The sequence below is a fragment of the Mustelus asterias genome, chromosome 14, assembly GCF_964213995.1.
Source record: "Mustelus asterias chromosome 14, sMusAst1.hap1.1, whole genome shotgun sequence".
NCBI classification, from domain to species: Eukaryota; Metazoa; Chordata; class Chondrichthyes; order Carcharhiniformes; family Triakidae; genus Mustelus; species Mustelus asterias.
The window spans coordinates 31,670,660-31,686,997 of NC_135814.1; the positions used below are offsets into that span (position 1 = coordinate 31,670,660).

General features: G+C 38.9%; 1 protein-coding gene across 1 annotated transcript in view; it reads left to right on the forward strand.

Moving 5' to 3' along the window:
- Positions 1–502: 502 nt before the first annotated feature.
- Positions 503–16,338, forward strand: part of dars1 (aspartyl-tRNA synthetase 1) — a 56,452-nt gene continuing 40,616 nt past the window's right edge. The window contains exons 1-4 of the mRNA XM_078228046.1: positions 503–675; positions 8,197–8,293; positions 9,654–9,683; positions 15,673–15,730. Of these exons, the coding sequence (XP_078084172.1) occupies positions 653–675; positions 8,197–8,293; positions 9,654–9,683; positions 15,673–15,730 (208 nt within the window). The 5' untranslated portion in view covers positions 503–652. The remainder of the gene's footprint in view (positions 676–8,196; positions 8,294–9,653; positions 9,684–15,672; positions 15,731–16,338) is intronic.

Sequence of the window (16,338 nt, forward strand, 5' to 3'; positions counted from 1 at the left end):
AATGAGGTTTGGCACTGCACTTCATGATGCTCCAAAACAAAGCAACTGTCACTGGCAATCCCCTCCATCAATGGAAATTCCCTCTGTTTTTGCTGAAGATTGAGTTTGGGCCTTTCTTTTAATTCATTCGTGGGACATGGGCGTCACCAGCTGGTCAAACATTTATTGCCCATCCCTAGTTGCCCTTGAGAAGGTGGTGGTGAGCCGCCTTCTTGAAACGCCGTAGGCCTGTAACCTGAATTTAGGTTGACAATTTTAATGGGTGTTAAATAGCCATCACCACACCAACATGAAACATACAGCACACACTTTCAACCAGGAATTTATGTCTTATTCTGCGACGGGGTTTTGCTTTGTAGTGGGTTATGGAAAGCCCTTTCCAGAGGTTGATTGGTCCTTCATTCCACCAAGTCAGTTCACAAGCCCATGTCTCTCTCTACGTTGTTCCTGTCAGCCTGACTGGGAAACTCCGGCCGGAACGATGGTTGGGGACTCGGGTTGCACCCGGAGCGGTGGCGCAGGCGCACCGCGGTTCACTTCCGGTCTGGGCGCACCGGGTAGCGAGGCTGGTGTCGGGCGGCCGGGGAGTGGTTTTCTTTAAACCTTTTCTTTGTTGAACAGACTGGGGTTTGATTAAAACAGAACCGAGACGATGACAAAAGGAGAGAGCGGAGGGTAAGAGCTGGGGGCTGGACTCGCGGTCAGGAGGAGGAGGAGGAAGGGCAGAGGATCAGTTGCTGAGGGAGAGGGCGCTGCCTGAGATGTTGCATCAGCCCCAGGATCTCTGGGCTTTCCAATGAGCCCACCCTCTCCTCTGGACATTCCACCACCCCCGGCCGATTGCCCTCCGCCCAACCCCAGTGCCGGGACATGGGGATTCACCCTGGTCCCCACCCATCTATTCTTGAACCGTTGGGGCTTTCCTCCAGCTCACTGATCTCTGCACACAGCTGCAACTGTCATTTACAAAAACCACTCTTCACATAAGCCGCCCTACAGCGCCTCACCACCTTGTTATCATCTGACACTGTGTCATGTGTGTATGATCAAGCTGTTTTGTCAAATAGTTTGTTTTTTAAGCAGTGACTTAAAGGAGTCGGTTTAGCTCAGCTTGGCTGGTTTGTGATGCCAGTGGCGCGGGTTCAGTTCCCATACTGGCTGAGGTTATTCAATCAAGGCCTCACCTTCTCAACCTTGCCCCTTGCCCGAGGTCATCCTCAAATTAAATCACCAGCAGTCAGCCTATGGTCATCTGGAACTATGACGACTTTACTTAAAGGAAGCAAGAGAGTTGGACTTCTAAAAGAAGTTTGGTAAAGTGCCAAGTTATAAACTTGTCAGCAAAGTTGAAACCTGTGAAATACAAGGGTCAGCATGAATGCAAAATTGGTTAATGGGCAGGAAACAGAGAGTGGTGATGAATGATTATATGTTGGAGGATATAGAGTGGCTTCCCTATGGCTTGACCATTACTTTTCCTGAGGTATATTCGTGATTTGGCCTTGGGTTTTCAGTATACAGTTTCAAACTTTGCAAATGACAACTTGGAAGTATTATGAACTGTGAAGGGGAAGGTGATAGACCATAAGAGGATACAGGCTGGTGGAACGAGTGGACACATGGCAGGTGAAACCTAACAGAGAAGTGGAAAAGTGTTATATTTCGGTAGAAAGAGAAGAGGCATAAACTGAAGGGTACAATTCTAAAGGGGGTGCAAGATCAGAGACCTATGGGTATATGGGTAGCACAGTGATTAGCACCGCTGTCTCACAGCCCCAGGGAACCCGGGTCAATTCCAGCCTTGCGTGACTGCCTGTGTGGAGTTTGCATGTTCTCCTCATGTCTGTATGGATTTCCACTGGGTGCTCTGGTTTCCTCCCACAGTCTAAAGACCTGCATGTTAGGTGGATTGGCCATGCTAAATTGCCCCTTCATGCCCCAAGATGTGTAGGTTAGAAGGAATAGTGAGGTAAATGCATGGGGTTACAGGGATAGAGTGGGCCTGGGTAAGATGCTCTGTCGGACTTGATGGCTGAATGGCCTTCGAATGCACTTGGGATTCTATGATATATGTATCCAGCAATACCCAGTTGTATCCAATACCCCAGTTGTGGTTAAACGTTGCTGGTTCTATAAAGATTCAACATCACTTCCTTGCTTTTGTACTCCTGTATAAAACCCAGGATTCTTTTTTAAACTATGAGTCTTTAAAACCACTCTCAACCACCCCTGCCAACTATGATAATTTGTACACACATCATAGAACTGGGGGCAGATTTGAAAATTTCACATATGGTGCAGAGGGGGTGCACTAGAATGCTTCCAGGGATGTGACTTCAGACACATGCAGCCACCAGCAAAACTGGTTTATTTTCCTTCAAGCCAAGAAGGTTGAGAAGAGATTCAGTAGAGATGTTTAAAGTTGTAAAAGGCCATGATAAAGTAATAAAGATAAATTGTTTTCCAGTTACAGAAGGTTGGATAACCAAAGGAGATTTAAGGAAATGGCAAAGGAGCTAGAGATGACAGGGAGAGAAAAATTTATGCACTAAATTATGATTTGTATTTGTTGCCTGAAAGAGTGGCTGAAGCAGATTTGATAATAAAAGGGAATTGAATAAATAGTTGAAGGGGAAGAGTTGCAAAGCAATATGGAAAGAACAGTGGTGTGGATGCAATTTCCCTTTAAAATGTATTTGTTGTACATGGTCCCTTCAAATTATGTTGTGAAGCTGTACACAAGAGTTATTTATCACAAAACAAGGCTTGTGCAGTACATACTAGGTTGATGCACAGCTTTGCAGGAAAATTGTGTGGCACGAGTTTGGATAGCTCTAATATAGAGTTAACAGTCACGAGGGATTGACTGGCCTCCTGTGCTGTATCATCCAATGAACAGTGGAGCTATAGCTGGCCTCTGAGTTAAGGGAAGGGAAAAAGGGACTTTCTAACTAGTGACGTGTGCAGAGTTATGTGGAGGTCAGGTGAGGATAATATTGACTCCAATGAAATGTCTTCAAGCTTAAATAGCAAGTCAGTATTCATTGCTTCTACTTATGACCATGTCATCATTTTATCCGTTCTGACCTGAGCTAATGGGTATAATACCCCAGCCAGGGAAAATCTCTAATGGCTATTCTAATGATTTGTATTGAGAATTGTTGCATGCAGATGCTTTCCCACAGAATTAGGTAAGAATGAAGTATTAGATAACAGGGTTAAGAATCTGGATGAGCAACTTCCTGCTTTGCTGCATTTTTTTAGTTGTCAGTCAGAGATGGCAATGCCACATGCCTTGTATGATTGGATGCATAACTAAATGCAAAGACAAGAAAGGTTGCACGTCTATTAAGCACACCTAGTATATTCTCCCATTGTAATCCCCCCCTGCATTTAAAACGTCTTACATTTTGCTCCTTACTTACCCAGTGGTTTATTTCAGCATTTATAAATCACTTTTTGAGTGAGAAAAATATTGAGAATGCTCTTGCTTTTCACTAATTTAAAAGTATGTCTTCTGATCCTGATTTCTGGGATTAATTTAAGTTATTTTTATCTCAGCTGTACAATTATATTATTTCTGCCTTAAGCTGTCCATATAGTCCATAGTTTGTTTAAAGCTGAGCCTATAATCTTTTGTCATGAAATGTCAGTTTTTCTTCTAAATAAAGCACCACATCTATTTACAATAGACTTAGAATGACGATCTATACATTGAATACATTTTCCACTAGGTATGTGATATGATTTAAAATAAGACAATAGTGGTCTAGTAGTTGAAATTCCACGACTGTTGCATTTCATTCAGAGCTGCAGTTTTGCACTTGAGTCTTTGGACCCCCTGTTCAATTCATTTGCCTTGTTTGGCAGAGCTATAAAAGTTATCTAATTTAATTGATGGAATAGTGGAAATAGCTGAAATATTTGAATCAGGCAAAAGGACTAAAACTCATTCTTTTGCTTCAGGGTCTCCTGCTGACCCATCATGGAGGAGGCAATTAGAAATCAGACATCAGAGCAGAATTAGGCCACTCAGCCCATTGAGTCTGCTCTGCCATTCAGTTACGGCTGATATTTTTCTCATCCCCATTCTCCTGCCTTTTCCCCATAATTGTCTAGATTGTGCTGTCCTTGATTGATAGGTTTATATGGTTCACAGGTTTTTTTTTCAGAAAAGGAAATCATTTGTAAACACCAACAAAAAATCATTTTTCAGAGTGTGAGTTATTAATATAAATACCAGAACTGAACACAGCTTGTATCCCTTTTTGGTGAGGAGTCCTAATTGGCATTTTACCAACTCCTAATGTGGGTTTTATTGTCAAAAGGATTTTTTCAGGCATTACTGTGTTACGTGAAGGAAATCACTGCTGGGATTTTCCTGTTTACCAGAGGAAATGTTTGAAACTGAAATATCTGGTATAGTCTCACCATTCATAAAAGTTGCAGGTGTAGCAATTCACAGTTTTGAGCAGCTGGATTTTAAAGAAAACAGTTGATTGTTGTGCGTTCTTGTGGATTTGGCCAGAATTGAGTCCAAGTTGATGAGCTTCAACTTCTCTTGGTCAGATATTGAGGCCTAATTCTGAATGAAATTGAAGTAAATATTCATGCTAAATTTTAATGTCATAGCTTTCGTGTGAATTCATATTAAAATGGTTTCTCTTCAAAATATATCATTATCAAAATATATAATATAATAAAAATGCTTTGTGGTCTACTTGTGAAGGCAATAATGTTTAAGATCATCTAAAACTGTTGAAATCAGGCACAGAAAATGATTGCAAAGGCTAATGGAATGCTGACCTTTATACTGGACAACTGTAATATAAGGCGGTAGAAGTCATGCTTCAGCTACAGAGCCTGGCTACACTGCACCTGGAGCACTTTTAGCAGTCTGGGCACCAGACTTTAGGAAGGGTTGACCTTGGAGGGAAAGCAGCGTAGGTTTGCTGGAATGATATCTGGAATCATAAGGGTTATTTCTTGAGAAAATATTAGAGAAATTAGGATTGAATTCCTTAAATTTACAAACATACATGTGAATATTCGCACTAGGAGCAGGAGTAGGCCACCTGGTCCCTTGAGCCTACTTCATTCAGTAAGATCATGGTTGATCTAATTTTAACCTCAATTTCACATTCCTGATTATCCCTAATAACCTTTCACCCCTTGCTGATCAAGAATCTCTTCCTGCCTTAAAGACAGTGGTTCACCATTTTTTATCTATCACGGCACACCTTGAAACTATAAAAATCTTGAAGCGCAACTCCGATATTCTCCAACTGAGCTGCCCTTGTGCAAAAATGTTTTATCTCTAAAACTTCATAAAAGCACGTCAAGACACCATTTAATGCAGTTTTCATTAGATTAAGAAGTTTTCAGTGAAAGCATTATCTCAATGTGCATGTGAAATACAATATTTTTATTCAAAATGTACACAATTTAAAGATGATTTCCATTAAAAGTTTCAATTATTTATAAGTCTGCATTTCTCAGTGTGAAGATTCATATTCATGTCCCAAGCCATCCACTACTGAAAACTCATTCAGTGTTCTCTTGGCTAATCTCCACTCTCCATAAATGTCTGCTCATCTAAAACTCTAGATCTTAGATCCTGCCCATCTGTTCGTTTACAACATGGAGCACAAGCTCCCTATTTAGTGCTATTGATGGGCGGTTTGTTGAATCTGCAGCCTGTACAACAGCAAATAAGATAAATAGGATATTTGGTTGTACAGATCACAAATTATTGGATGCTATCCTGAGCATTTGGTTCATCCTGTGTACCATGTGCAGCTCTGCTACATTCCAGGAAAGAGGTAGTGCAGTAAGAGATTACAGTCTGGTACCTTGCATCACACACCTGAGCTAAATGGAGAGTCAGAAAGCTGCGTCTGTTACAGTAGAAAAGATCAAAAGGACAATTTATTGAAGTATTAAAATATATGGTTATTAGAATGTTGAACCGTGAGAAACTTTGCCATGTCCTTGAGAACAGTAAGGGACATGGGATAAAGTTCAGAAGGAGAATGATGAAGGGATCAGTCAGAAATTAAACTATTTCACCCAGGGTGGTAAATATTAGGTATGAGTGATTCAGGGAGGCAGTAATTTTAAGAGAAAGTTGGACAAGCATTTGGTGCAATAATTCAATGGATACAGATCTTTTGTGGTCATGGAATTCCTTCTTTACATGACCCTCGCTGTCAAGGCCTACCCAAATGGACATTAATGCTAGGTAAGGTACTGGATAAACATAGAACAGTACAGGCCCTTCGGCCCATGATGTTGTGCCGAACCTTTTCCGAAACCAAGATCAAGCTATCCCACTCCCTATCATTCTAGTGTGCTCCACGTGCCTATCCAATAACCGCTTGAAAGTTCCTAAAGTGTCTGACTCCACTATCACAGGATAAAGGCAGAATATTGGTGATATCTTTGTGAGCTATAATGGCTTGTAATGAAATATATTTGAAGTAAGAAAATAGCTGCTTTTAAATCAGTGTGTACATTGAGGAGCTGTAGTTGGAAGTTTTTGCTTTCAGTGGAAAAAGAGAGTGGCCAGAACATTCCTGCCATTCATGCCTGAGTGATTTTCTGCTGATGGTACGCCCCAGTCATGGTTTTCCCAGTGGTGAGGGGGGGCATTCAACGGGAAATCCCGTTGACAACAGCAGGACCAGAAGATCCCACTGCCAGTCAGTGGTGGCCTGCCTCCGTTCACAGCGTATTGCACAGTAAAACCCACCCAGTATGTGTTTCCTCATATTAGGGAGCACCAATAGAAGTGGTTCTCTAATAACTTTGGTTGGTGGTACTGTGAAAAGCAGCTAGTTTTACTTTGGGACAAGTTCAGGCAGCATTGTAGAATGAGCAAATGATTGATTACCTATGAGTAGTTGATTGACTTGACTCTGGCTGATGTGAAAACACTGAAGGCTGCAAGATGATGTTGGGTTTTACAGAGGTTGGGGGGCTGGGTGCTTCTTGTAGCTGGCCAGCAAAAAATAGTACTGCCCCTAGAAATAGAGGTTACAGTTATAATCTTAGAGTGGATTGAGAGGTGTTTTGGAATTATGTCAATTGTCAATATGATATTCTATGCAAGCAGTTGCCTTTCAGTATAATAAAATGTTTATCCAATCTTTGTGGGGAACTGAACCATGATGTTAGATCTGTTGCTTATCTCTGTACAACATTTAAGTGTTCCTCGTAGATAGGTTCTATTTATGGAATTGCAGAACAGCAGTGTGTGAAAGTCAACACTTCCGGCTACCTCAGAAAAGTTGTCAGCATAATCAGGGAACCCACGCACCCCGGAAATACTCCCTTCCACCACCTTCCGTCAGGAAAAAGATGCAAAAGTCAGAGGTCACATACCAATCCACTCAAGAACAACTTCTTCCCTGCTGCCATCAGACTTTTAAATGGACCTACCATATATTAAGCTGATCTTTCTCTTCACCTTATCTGTGACTGCAACACTATATTCTGCACCCTCTCCTTCTCTCCTATGTATTCTATGAACGGTATGTTTTGTCTGTATAGCATGCAAGAAACAATACTTTTCACTATCCCAATACATGGGACAATAATAAATCAAATCAAAAATCAGTTAATAAGCAGTGATCTTTACCCTCCTCCATTGAGATTTCACTGCAAATTCAACTGAGTCCAATACAATACATTTGTGTCAGGTTATCCTGTGCTTGGACATTCTAATTTCAGCCTGTTCATTTGGTGGAAGTAAAATGGTGACTAACAAGAACAAAGCAATTTTTAACTTAAACCACCTGCTCCCTTTGTCTGTTTGCCTTGCAGCTGGTATTCCATGACGAACATTTTCATATGTGTTTGTTTCCTGAATGAGTAGTTTAGCAATTGAATCCAATTGCAATTATCTACTGTGATCTATGACACCTGTTTTAATTGAAAAGAATGTAAAATAAACATTGGTAATTCTCAATATTGTACAATGCAGTATCCAATTGGGAAATATAAATAAAAGTGGCTTATCTAGAAATCATTAAACCACCCTTGCATCTAATAGAATTTTCTGATAATTCTAATAATCCTTTAACATCCTCGTGGAATTGCATGAAATATACAATAAATAGAATAACAAAGCTGATTTTAATAAATTTTGCCACTTAGCAAGTATGTCAATAAATGCTACTATTTTATCCATTGCAGTGTCCAAGAGGACCAGGCACCATCGAAGAAGGCAGCAAAGAAACTTCAAAAAGAAGCAGAAAAGGCTGCCAAGAAGGCAGAGAAACAGGCTAAATTGGTCAGTTCGAAACACTTTCAGATGCATGCTGTTCTGTCCAAGTTTGTGAGAAGGGTGGCAAGAAGATTTAGATTTGTAGATGTAGTTTTTGCAATTCTTAAGATAAATTAATTTGCAGATTGAAACCCAAAAGCTATGCCAATTGGCATGCCTTTAACTTGTCATTCAATATCAAAAGTGTCACTGGAACGGAACATTGACCATTGTTGTGAACTAGTCTTCCGTTCATGTTTAAGGTGGGCTTGGGGATTGTGGATTACAAGATTTTATCAGTAAGGACAGGAAACATATTTGTATATTAATTCATAAGTATGTTTCCATTTGTTCTTCTCCAGTTTTTTCCATTTCTTGCCAAAAGTGGTTAATGGTACATACTCATGGTTGTCACCACCCTTCTGATGTCCTGTCCGATAAACACTTTTCATTAGTGAGTTTTTTAACCATGCACCTCAATCTGAAGTTCACACTCGTGGGTTTCCAGCACGTCACCAGATGACAACTAAAAGTTTCTGAATTATTTTTGTTTGTCTTTCCTTTTCTTCACTACACCTCATGCTTTTTTTTCTATCTTTAACCAAGGGGCCCATAGGCCTGAATTGTAGAACTAAAGAGTTACAGTGGTTGAGATCAGCTAACATATTGCAGATTTTGGATTGAACTTCAGACTGGTTAGTCTATTTGGCTCAGTTTTTGCTTACTAAGTCGTCAGAGCAGCATTTCAAACTGCATTTTGACAGTTACCTTAAACATATAAGATAAGAGATATTCGATACATAAAAATTATGGATTTTGATTTTTAAATAAGATACTTGGCAAAATTGATTTAGTTCTGTGACTATCATGAATAATGGCACACTAGATGTGATATTGATTTCAGATATTTGGGCATCTTAAACAGTGAAAATGTATATATTTGTAAAATATTATACGGCACGGTAGCACAGTGGTTAGCACTGCTGCTTCACAGCTCCAGGGACCAGGTTTCGATTCCCGGCTTGGGTCACTAGGCTGTGTGGAGTTTGCACATTCTCCTCTTGTCTGCGTGGGTTTCCTCCGGGTGCTCCGGTTTCCTCCCACAGTCCAAAGATGTGCGGGTTAGGTTGATTGGCCATGCTAAAATTGCCCTTCAGTGTCCTGAGATGTGTAGGTTAGAGGGATTAGCGGGTAAATATATAGGGATATCGGAGTAGGGCCTGGGTGGGATTGTGGTCGGTGCAGACACGATGGGCCAAATGGCCTCTCTCTGCACTGTAGGGTTTCTATGATTCTATGATTTCCAGCATATTCAGTTGATATAAATTTGGTTGTTATAACTGTAAGGATGTTAACTTTCATCTTGGTTTAATGTTACTTCCTACAGGCAGCAGAAAATCAAGCAGGTGATGAAGAGGTAGGTATTTATCTAATTGAAAACTTTGAATTTTCAAAATAAACTTCTGTAAAACTGCTCTAATTCTATGGCAACTAAAGTAACTTTTTTTTAGTGTGTCTGCAATTTATAGTTCAGATTTTCTGTCAGGATTTCTTTTAAGATGCCCCATGAAATGTGCAGCTTTCAGAAATGTTTTCATATAAACTGATTCTCCCTTGTGGAAATTGTCCATATCCTACGTGATCTGTTTTTTTTATTGCTATGCACAGGGTGAAGAGTTAGCTTTTTCTTAATCCATCCGTCTATCCATTTGGGAACACTGGCTGCCATTTAAAAATGTACAACATTTGGTCTTAATGTGCACCAGTTGTTGCTCAATCATCCCTGTACTCTCTAACCTACATTGTTCCTAGTCAAACAATGCGTCGATTTTTAAATTCTCATATAAAACAAAAATGTCGGAGATATTCAGATTTGACAGCATCCATGGATAGAGAAACAGTTAGCATTTCAAATCAATTACCTTTTATCGGAGCATTCCCTACAGATGCTGCCAAACTTGCTGAGTATTTCGAGTACTTTTCTGCTTTGATTTCAGATTTGCAGCATCTTCATTATTTTGCTTTTGTGTTGTGGTTGTTAAACTCCCATAAACAACAATAGATTAATGTGAGTAAAATGGCTGCCAAATTCCTATTTATAGCTATGACTACATTTCAGAAGTACATGACTTGTTGTTTTTAAATGTTCATGCTAATAAATACATTATCCAATTTCTAAACCTAACACTTAGTCAATCAAATTTTCAGTGGTCATTCCTGAATACAGTGTAGCTTGATATATCAATTATATTTTTGAGAATGGAGAATTCATTTTATTTTTAAGTACTTTCTGACTGGCAGAAGGTATGCAGTGGGTTCCTGAGGTCAATACTAGGATCACCACTTTTCTTGGCCTAAATTAGTGACCTAGACTTGGGTGTGCAAGACACGGTCTCAAAATTTGCACATCACTAAACTTGGGAGTATCGTGAACTGTGAGAAGCATAGTGATGACTTCAAGAATACATAAGCAGGCTGATTAAATGGGCAGACATACGACAAATAAAATTTATTGCAGAGAAATGTGAAGTGATACAACAAGGAGAGGTGTCATAAATGGATACAGTTCTAAAAGTAATGCAGGAACAGTTCTATGTGGGAAACTAATTGAAAGTGGCGGGACAAGTCAAAAAAGTGTTAAGACTTACAGGATCGTGGGCTTTATACATAGAGCCATAGAGTACAAAAGCAAAGGTGTTTTGGTGAACCTTTATAACATACTGGTTTAGCCTCAACTAGAGATTGGTGTCTAATTCTGAGCACCACATTTTAGGATAATGTAAATGTTAATGTTCAGAGAGTCTTGGCTGTACCCGTATAAGCAATACAGAAAGTTGGCTTGCAGACACATCAAGCAATTAGGAAAGCAAATGGCATGTTAGCCTTTAATTCAAGGGGATGGCAGTACAACAATAAAGAAGTCTTGCTACAATTCTGTGGAGCTTTGGTGAGGATATCCCTAGAATACTATGTGCAATTTTGGTCTCCATATTTCAGGAAGGCGATACTTGCATTGGAGGCAGTGCAATAAATGTTCACAAGATTGTGCCTGGGATGAGAGCTGAGTAAATTGGGTCTATATTCTATGCAGTTTAGAAGAATGAAAGGCAATATCACTGAAACGTTCAAAATTATGAAGGGACTTGACAGAGCAAATACTACGACATTGTTTCCCAGACTGGGAAATCTAGAACAATGGGGCACAATGCCAAGATAAGGGGCCAATCATGTCGGATGAAGATGAGGAAAAATGTCTTCACTCAAATGTTGTAAATCTTTGGAGTTCTCTCCCTAGAGGGTTATAGTTGCACCATTTATTGCATACATTTAAGGCTGAGACAGACAGATGTTTGGTCTCTCAGGGTATGAGTGGGCAGGGAGATGGAGTTGAAGCCCAAGATCAACGAGCTATATGGTCTTCTCCTATTTCTTATGGTATGTTCATATCATGTACAGGTACAGAGATAATTGACAAGCTGATGGAATACTGACCTTTATATCTAGAGAATTAAAATATAAGAAATTAGAAGTCATGCTATTGTCATACAAAGCTCTGGTTAGACCACACCAGGATTGTAGTGTTCAGATCTGGGTACCACACCTTAGGAACAATATATTGGCCTTGGAATGTGGTATTGATTTATTAAAATGACTCCAAAGGTTAAATTGAGAGGAGAGATTAGACAATCCAAGGTTATAATGTCTTGAATTTAGATTAAGGAGTTATTAGATCAAAGTTTAGATCATATTAAGGGGGAACTGATGGGATGGATAGTGAAATACTCATTTCACTGATCGATTGAGGAATCTAGTATTGGGGACATAGTCTAAAATTTAGAGACAAGCCATTCCAGAGTGAAATAAATATTTATAAAATGGCAAGTTGCTGATGTGGGGTGAAGTTAGGAAACTCTTCTGCATATAATGGGTGGTGAAAGCTTAGAACTATCTTCTGCAAACAGCATCTGATGGTGGATCATTTGCTGATTTTAAATCTGCGATTGATAGATTTTTAAAAGCCAGTTGGAGTTAAGTCACTGCTCATCTGAAATTTGCTCCACAAGCCATTAAACTACAAATGTGCAGCAAAATGAAGCAAGAGTCTCAGAATTTTTACATAGTGCATGCATTAATAAAATAAATTGCATCATAGTAGTACACTTAAATGAAATTGCCTCCCCACAGGACACCCATAAGCCAACACAGTTATCTGGAATGTGCCACTTGAGTGTAGTGGGAGCTGGTCCAATTGTGGCTTTCAAAAGGGAATTGGATCATTATCTGAAGAGAAAATTTGCATTGCAACAGAAAAAGGGTTGGGAAGTAGAACTAGCTGAGTCACTATTGCAAAGAACTGCCATGGACAAGAGAGTCAAATAGTCTCTTTCTTTCTGTGCTATATCCATTCTATGATTTATTATTGCAAATTGTGTTAGAGCAGTCCTTTAGTGTGGATTTTAACTATTGATTACATGACTCATCTCTCTGATAATTCGGCCATCTTAAGTTTGACTGGGTGATTAAGCAAGTGTCACAAATAATAATTTGTTCTGTCTCTACTTCTATAAGACTAACATTTACTTTAGCTACTCCTTTTTTACTAACCTGTAAAAGCTTTTACAATCTGTTTTATATTCCTGGCTAGGTTACTCAATTCTCTTTTTTCCCATTTATCAACCTTTTGGTGGCCCTTTGCTGGTTTCTAAAACACTGCCAATCTTCAGATTTACCACGATTGCAATATTTAAACCTCTTCTTTTACTCTAATTCTATTCTTAACTTCCTCAGTAAGCAATGGATCGGTCTTTCTTGCTGAGTTTTTGTGTTTTATGGGATGTATTTTTGTTGAGCCTTTTCAATTCTTTCTTTAAACATTTCTTACTGTTTATTTACCACCACATCTTTAGTCTATTTACCTAATCAACCTTGGCCAGCTCTCCCATCATACCTATATATATATCTCTTTGCTTAATGTTAAGATTATTTTGTATGTGATTGAAGTATGTTGTTTTCAAATTTAATGTGGATTGCAGTTGTAATTCAACTGTTTCCCAGTGGAGCTTTTGCTATGGCCTTACTAATTAACCCTGCCTTATTGCATAACACTAGTTCTAAAGTAGCTTCATCCCGAGGTAGTTCCACAACATATTGCTCCAGGAAACTGTCATGAAAACATCCTACAGACTCATCTTCCAGACCATCTTTGCCAGTTTGATTGGCCCAGTCTTAACAAAAATTAAAGTCCCTCATAACTATCACAATGCTTTTATATGCTCCAATAATTTCTTGTTTAATACTTTGTCCAGCAGTATAACTACTGTTAGAGGGTCTATAAACTACTTTCGCCAATTGACGCTTGCTATTCCTAATCTTCACTCACATTGTTTTTGCTTTCTGATTTTCTGAGCCAAGATCCTTTCTCACTTATGTCCGTATCCTTTACTGTCCTCCTTTTCAATTGTCTGTCTTTTCAAAACGTTGTGTACATTGGAATACTTTATATCCAATCTTATTACCTGGTAGCCATGTTTCTGTAATGGTGATTAGATCTACACCGTCTATATGTGCCACATATTTATCTCTGTGCTATTTTAATGATTTATGTACATGAAGTTTCTTTGATCCTTTATTTCTAACATTTTCCCATTTTAAATATTCTGATCTATTTTTAAGTCCAAATTGATGAACTATCACTTACCTACATTGAAATCCATTTACCACAATTTTGCCCATTCAATTAACCTATTAATATCTTTGTGTCATGTTTCCATCTACACTTGCTTGCACTGACACCTTTCTTTGTGTCATTGACAAATTTGTATATGTGACATCATCTAAGTTACTACTGCATACGGTGAATCATTGATGTATCAACAGAGATCCTGTGGGTTACCACTATCACATTTTGCTAATTAGAATATCTATCTATTAGCACAACTCCTTTTCCTTCCTCTCAGCCATTTTCTTAGGTCAAATCAATAATTTTCCCTCCTTTCCATGAGCTTCAGCTTTAGCCAAGGACTTTATCAAATACCATCTGGAAGTTCACATAGATAAAATCCATAGACATTCTCCGGCCCACTATTTCAGGCACCTTTTCAAATCATTCAGTCGGATTTATCAGGGAAAGCCTATCCATGAAGGCTGTCTGTAATCGGCTGAAAATCTCTGGTGTGTTCGGTCACCATCCAATTCAGTTAATTATGGACATGCTAATTTCCTGACAACAAATGCGCGGCTAACTATAATTCCATTACTCCCCTCTCTCACCTTTCTTAAATAGTGGAGTGTGCAGCTGTTAACTCCTTTCACAGTCTTCTTCTGTTCAATTTCTCCCTTTGGTGCCTCTGTTCTGATTTTTAAAAGACCTCTGTCTCTGTAGAGATTTTAAAAAGGTTTCCAAGGTGTGAGGCATCTCTAAATAATCAAAGTAATCGAGTGATGCAGTTGTCTATTTGTCTTTAGTTTCAGTGTACCTTCAAAGTTTGGTTTATATTTCTGTTGGTGCGTATGTCCAAAGGGATAATCACAAACCACCTTGATGTCTGGCATTCAAATGGCAAATGTGTTGTACTTGCCATGTGTTTTGCACATGCCAGTCTAGAAAACTGATGCACATTTCATCAGCAGGCCTGTCGCGCTTTCCATGAGAAGGCAAGGGAGATAGAAATAGTGTAGAGTGTCTACAATCACTTTTCAAATTGTAGCTGTCCAAGGCCAGAAACCCACTGGGAGGAAACCTAAATTATTGCAGTGGTGGTGGTCGGGGGTGAAGAGTTTAAATGTTTTATCTTGAGATAGTGCATCTGTTTTGGGGTTGTGCCTATTAATAGATGTTGATCTATTTTTACTCACTGTTAGATTGAGTTACAGTGTTGGTCTTTAAGGCTCATGATGTTGCAGTGACAGAATGAACATTCAAATGTATTTTGGTGCAGTATAATGATCAGTCGTTGATCTAAGTATAGCTGAAATATATGTGAATAAGTTGGCATGCGAGACCTTAAATGTTCATTTAGCCCGGAGATTTTGCATTTTTAATGATTCTATTGTTGGCAAACCTTTAATCATATTTGTAATAAACTTTCTAGTTAATGTTTACAGCAGTGATAAAAAATAGATATAGTGTTGATTTTTTTCATTTTGAGAAGCAGATTTGTTCGGTTGATTGTATAAAATTATGGCTCTGCAGAAACTTCTGTTGAGGACGTCATCTCCAAAGGCTTTTAGAATATATCACGCAATTAATTACTTAGAAATTATAATGACCATTATTATCCCAGTGTCTTCAATGTGATTTTTATAGTCATGGAGCATGAACCTTTGGCATCAAATTGCCATCCATGTAATAACATTTATTAGTCACATATAAATCTCCAGTATACAAAATGTGGTTTCCCTTTTAGGACTTTGCTAAAGACAGATATGGAATTCTTCCAATGATTCAATCACAGGAAAAACTGGGTGAGTTTAAGTATGAACACATTTTCTTTCCTCCCAGCCAGCCGCTAAAGGTGATGGTCTATTGATCTGTTGCAACAGCTGCATATCTTTTAACAGTCTGTTGTGGGCCTATTTTAAATCTCAGTTGTATTAGACTCCAACATAGCATCCCATCACGTGAAACAAAATTGTAAAAAGACAGTAGTCATACTTTTTTGTTTTGTGAAAACTTCCACTTCCATCGATATTGCATGAGCCACAGGATATGTTTCTTTTCTGCCAATAAAGGTGCAGTGCTCCCAGTCTCTTGCTAATTATGATTTTGTGCTTGTAAGTGTTGCCATGATTTCCTTAAAAGGGACAGCGAGTCAAAAATTACATGCAAATTATGCAAAAGAAATGCAACAAAAAAAGGTAACGGTCCCGTAGAGGTCGTGAGGATCATTATACAAGGAAGAGTCTGACTAATTTCCAAAGAGAGTGTATATTCCAGTCCTTTCTTCAAGCAAATGGATGTTATTTTACTAGCTAAAATGTCAGGAAAAAGAATAGAAGTAATAACATTGTAATGTGGTACTGAGGAATACAGAGCAATAGGTTCCAGGATTGCCACCTTGGGCGCGGCTTTA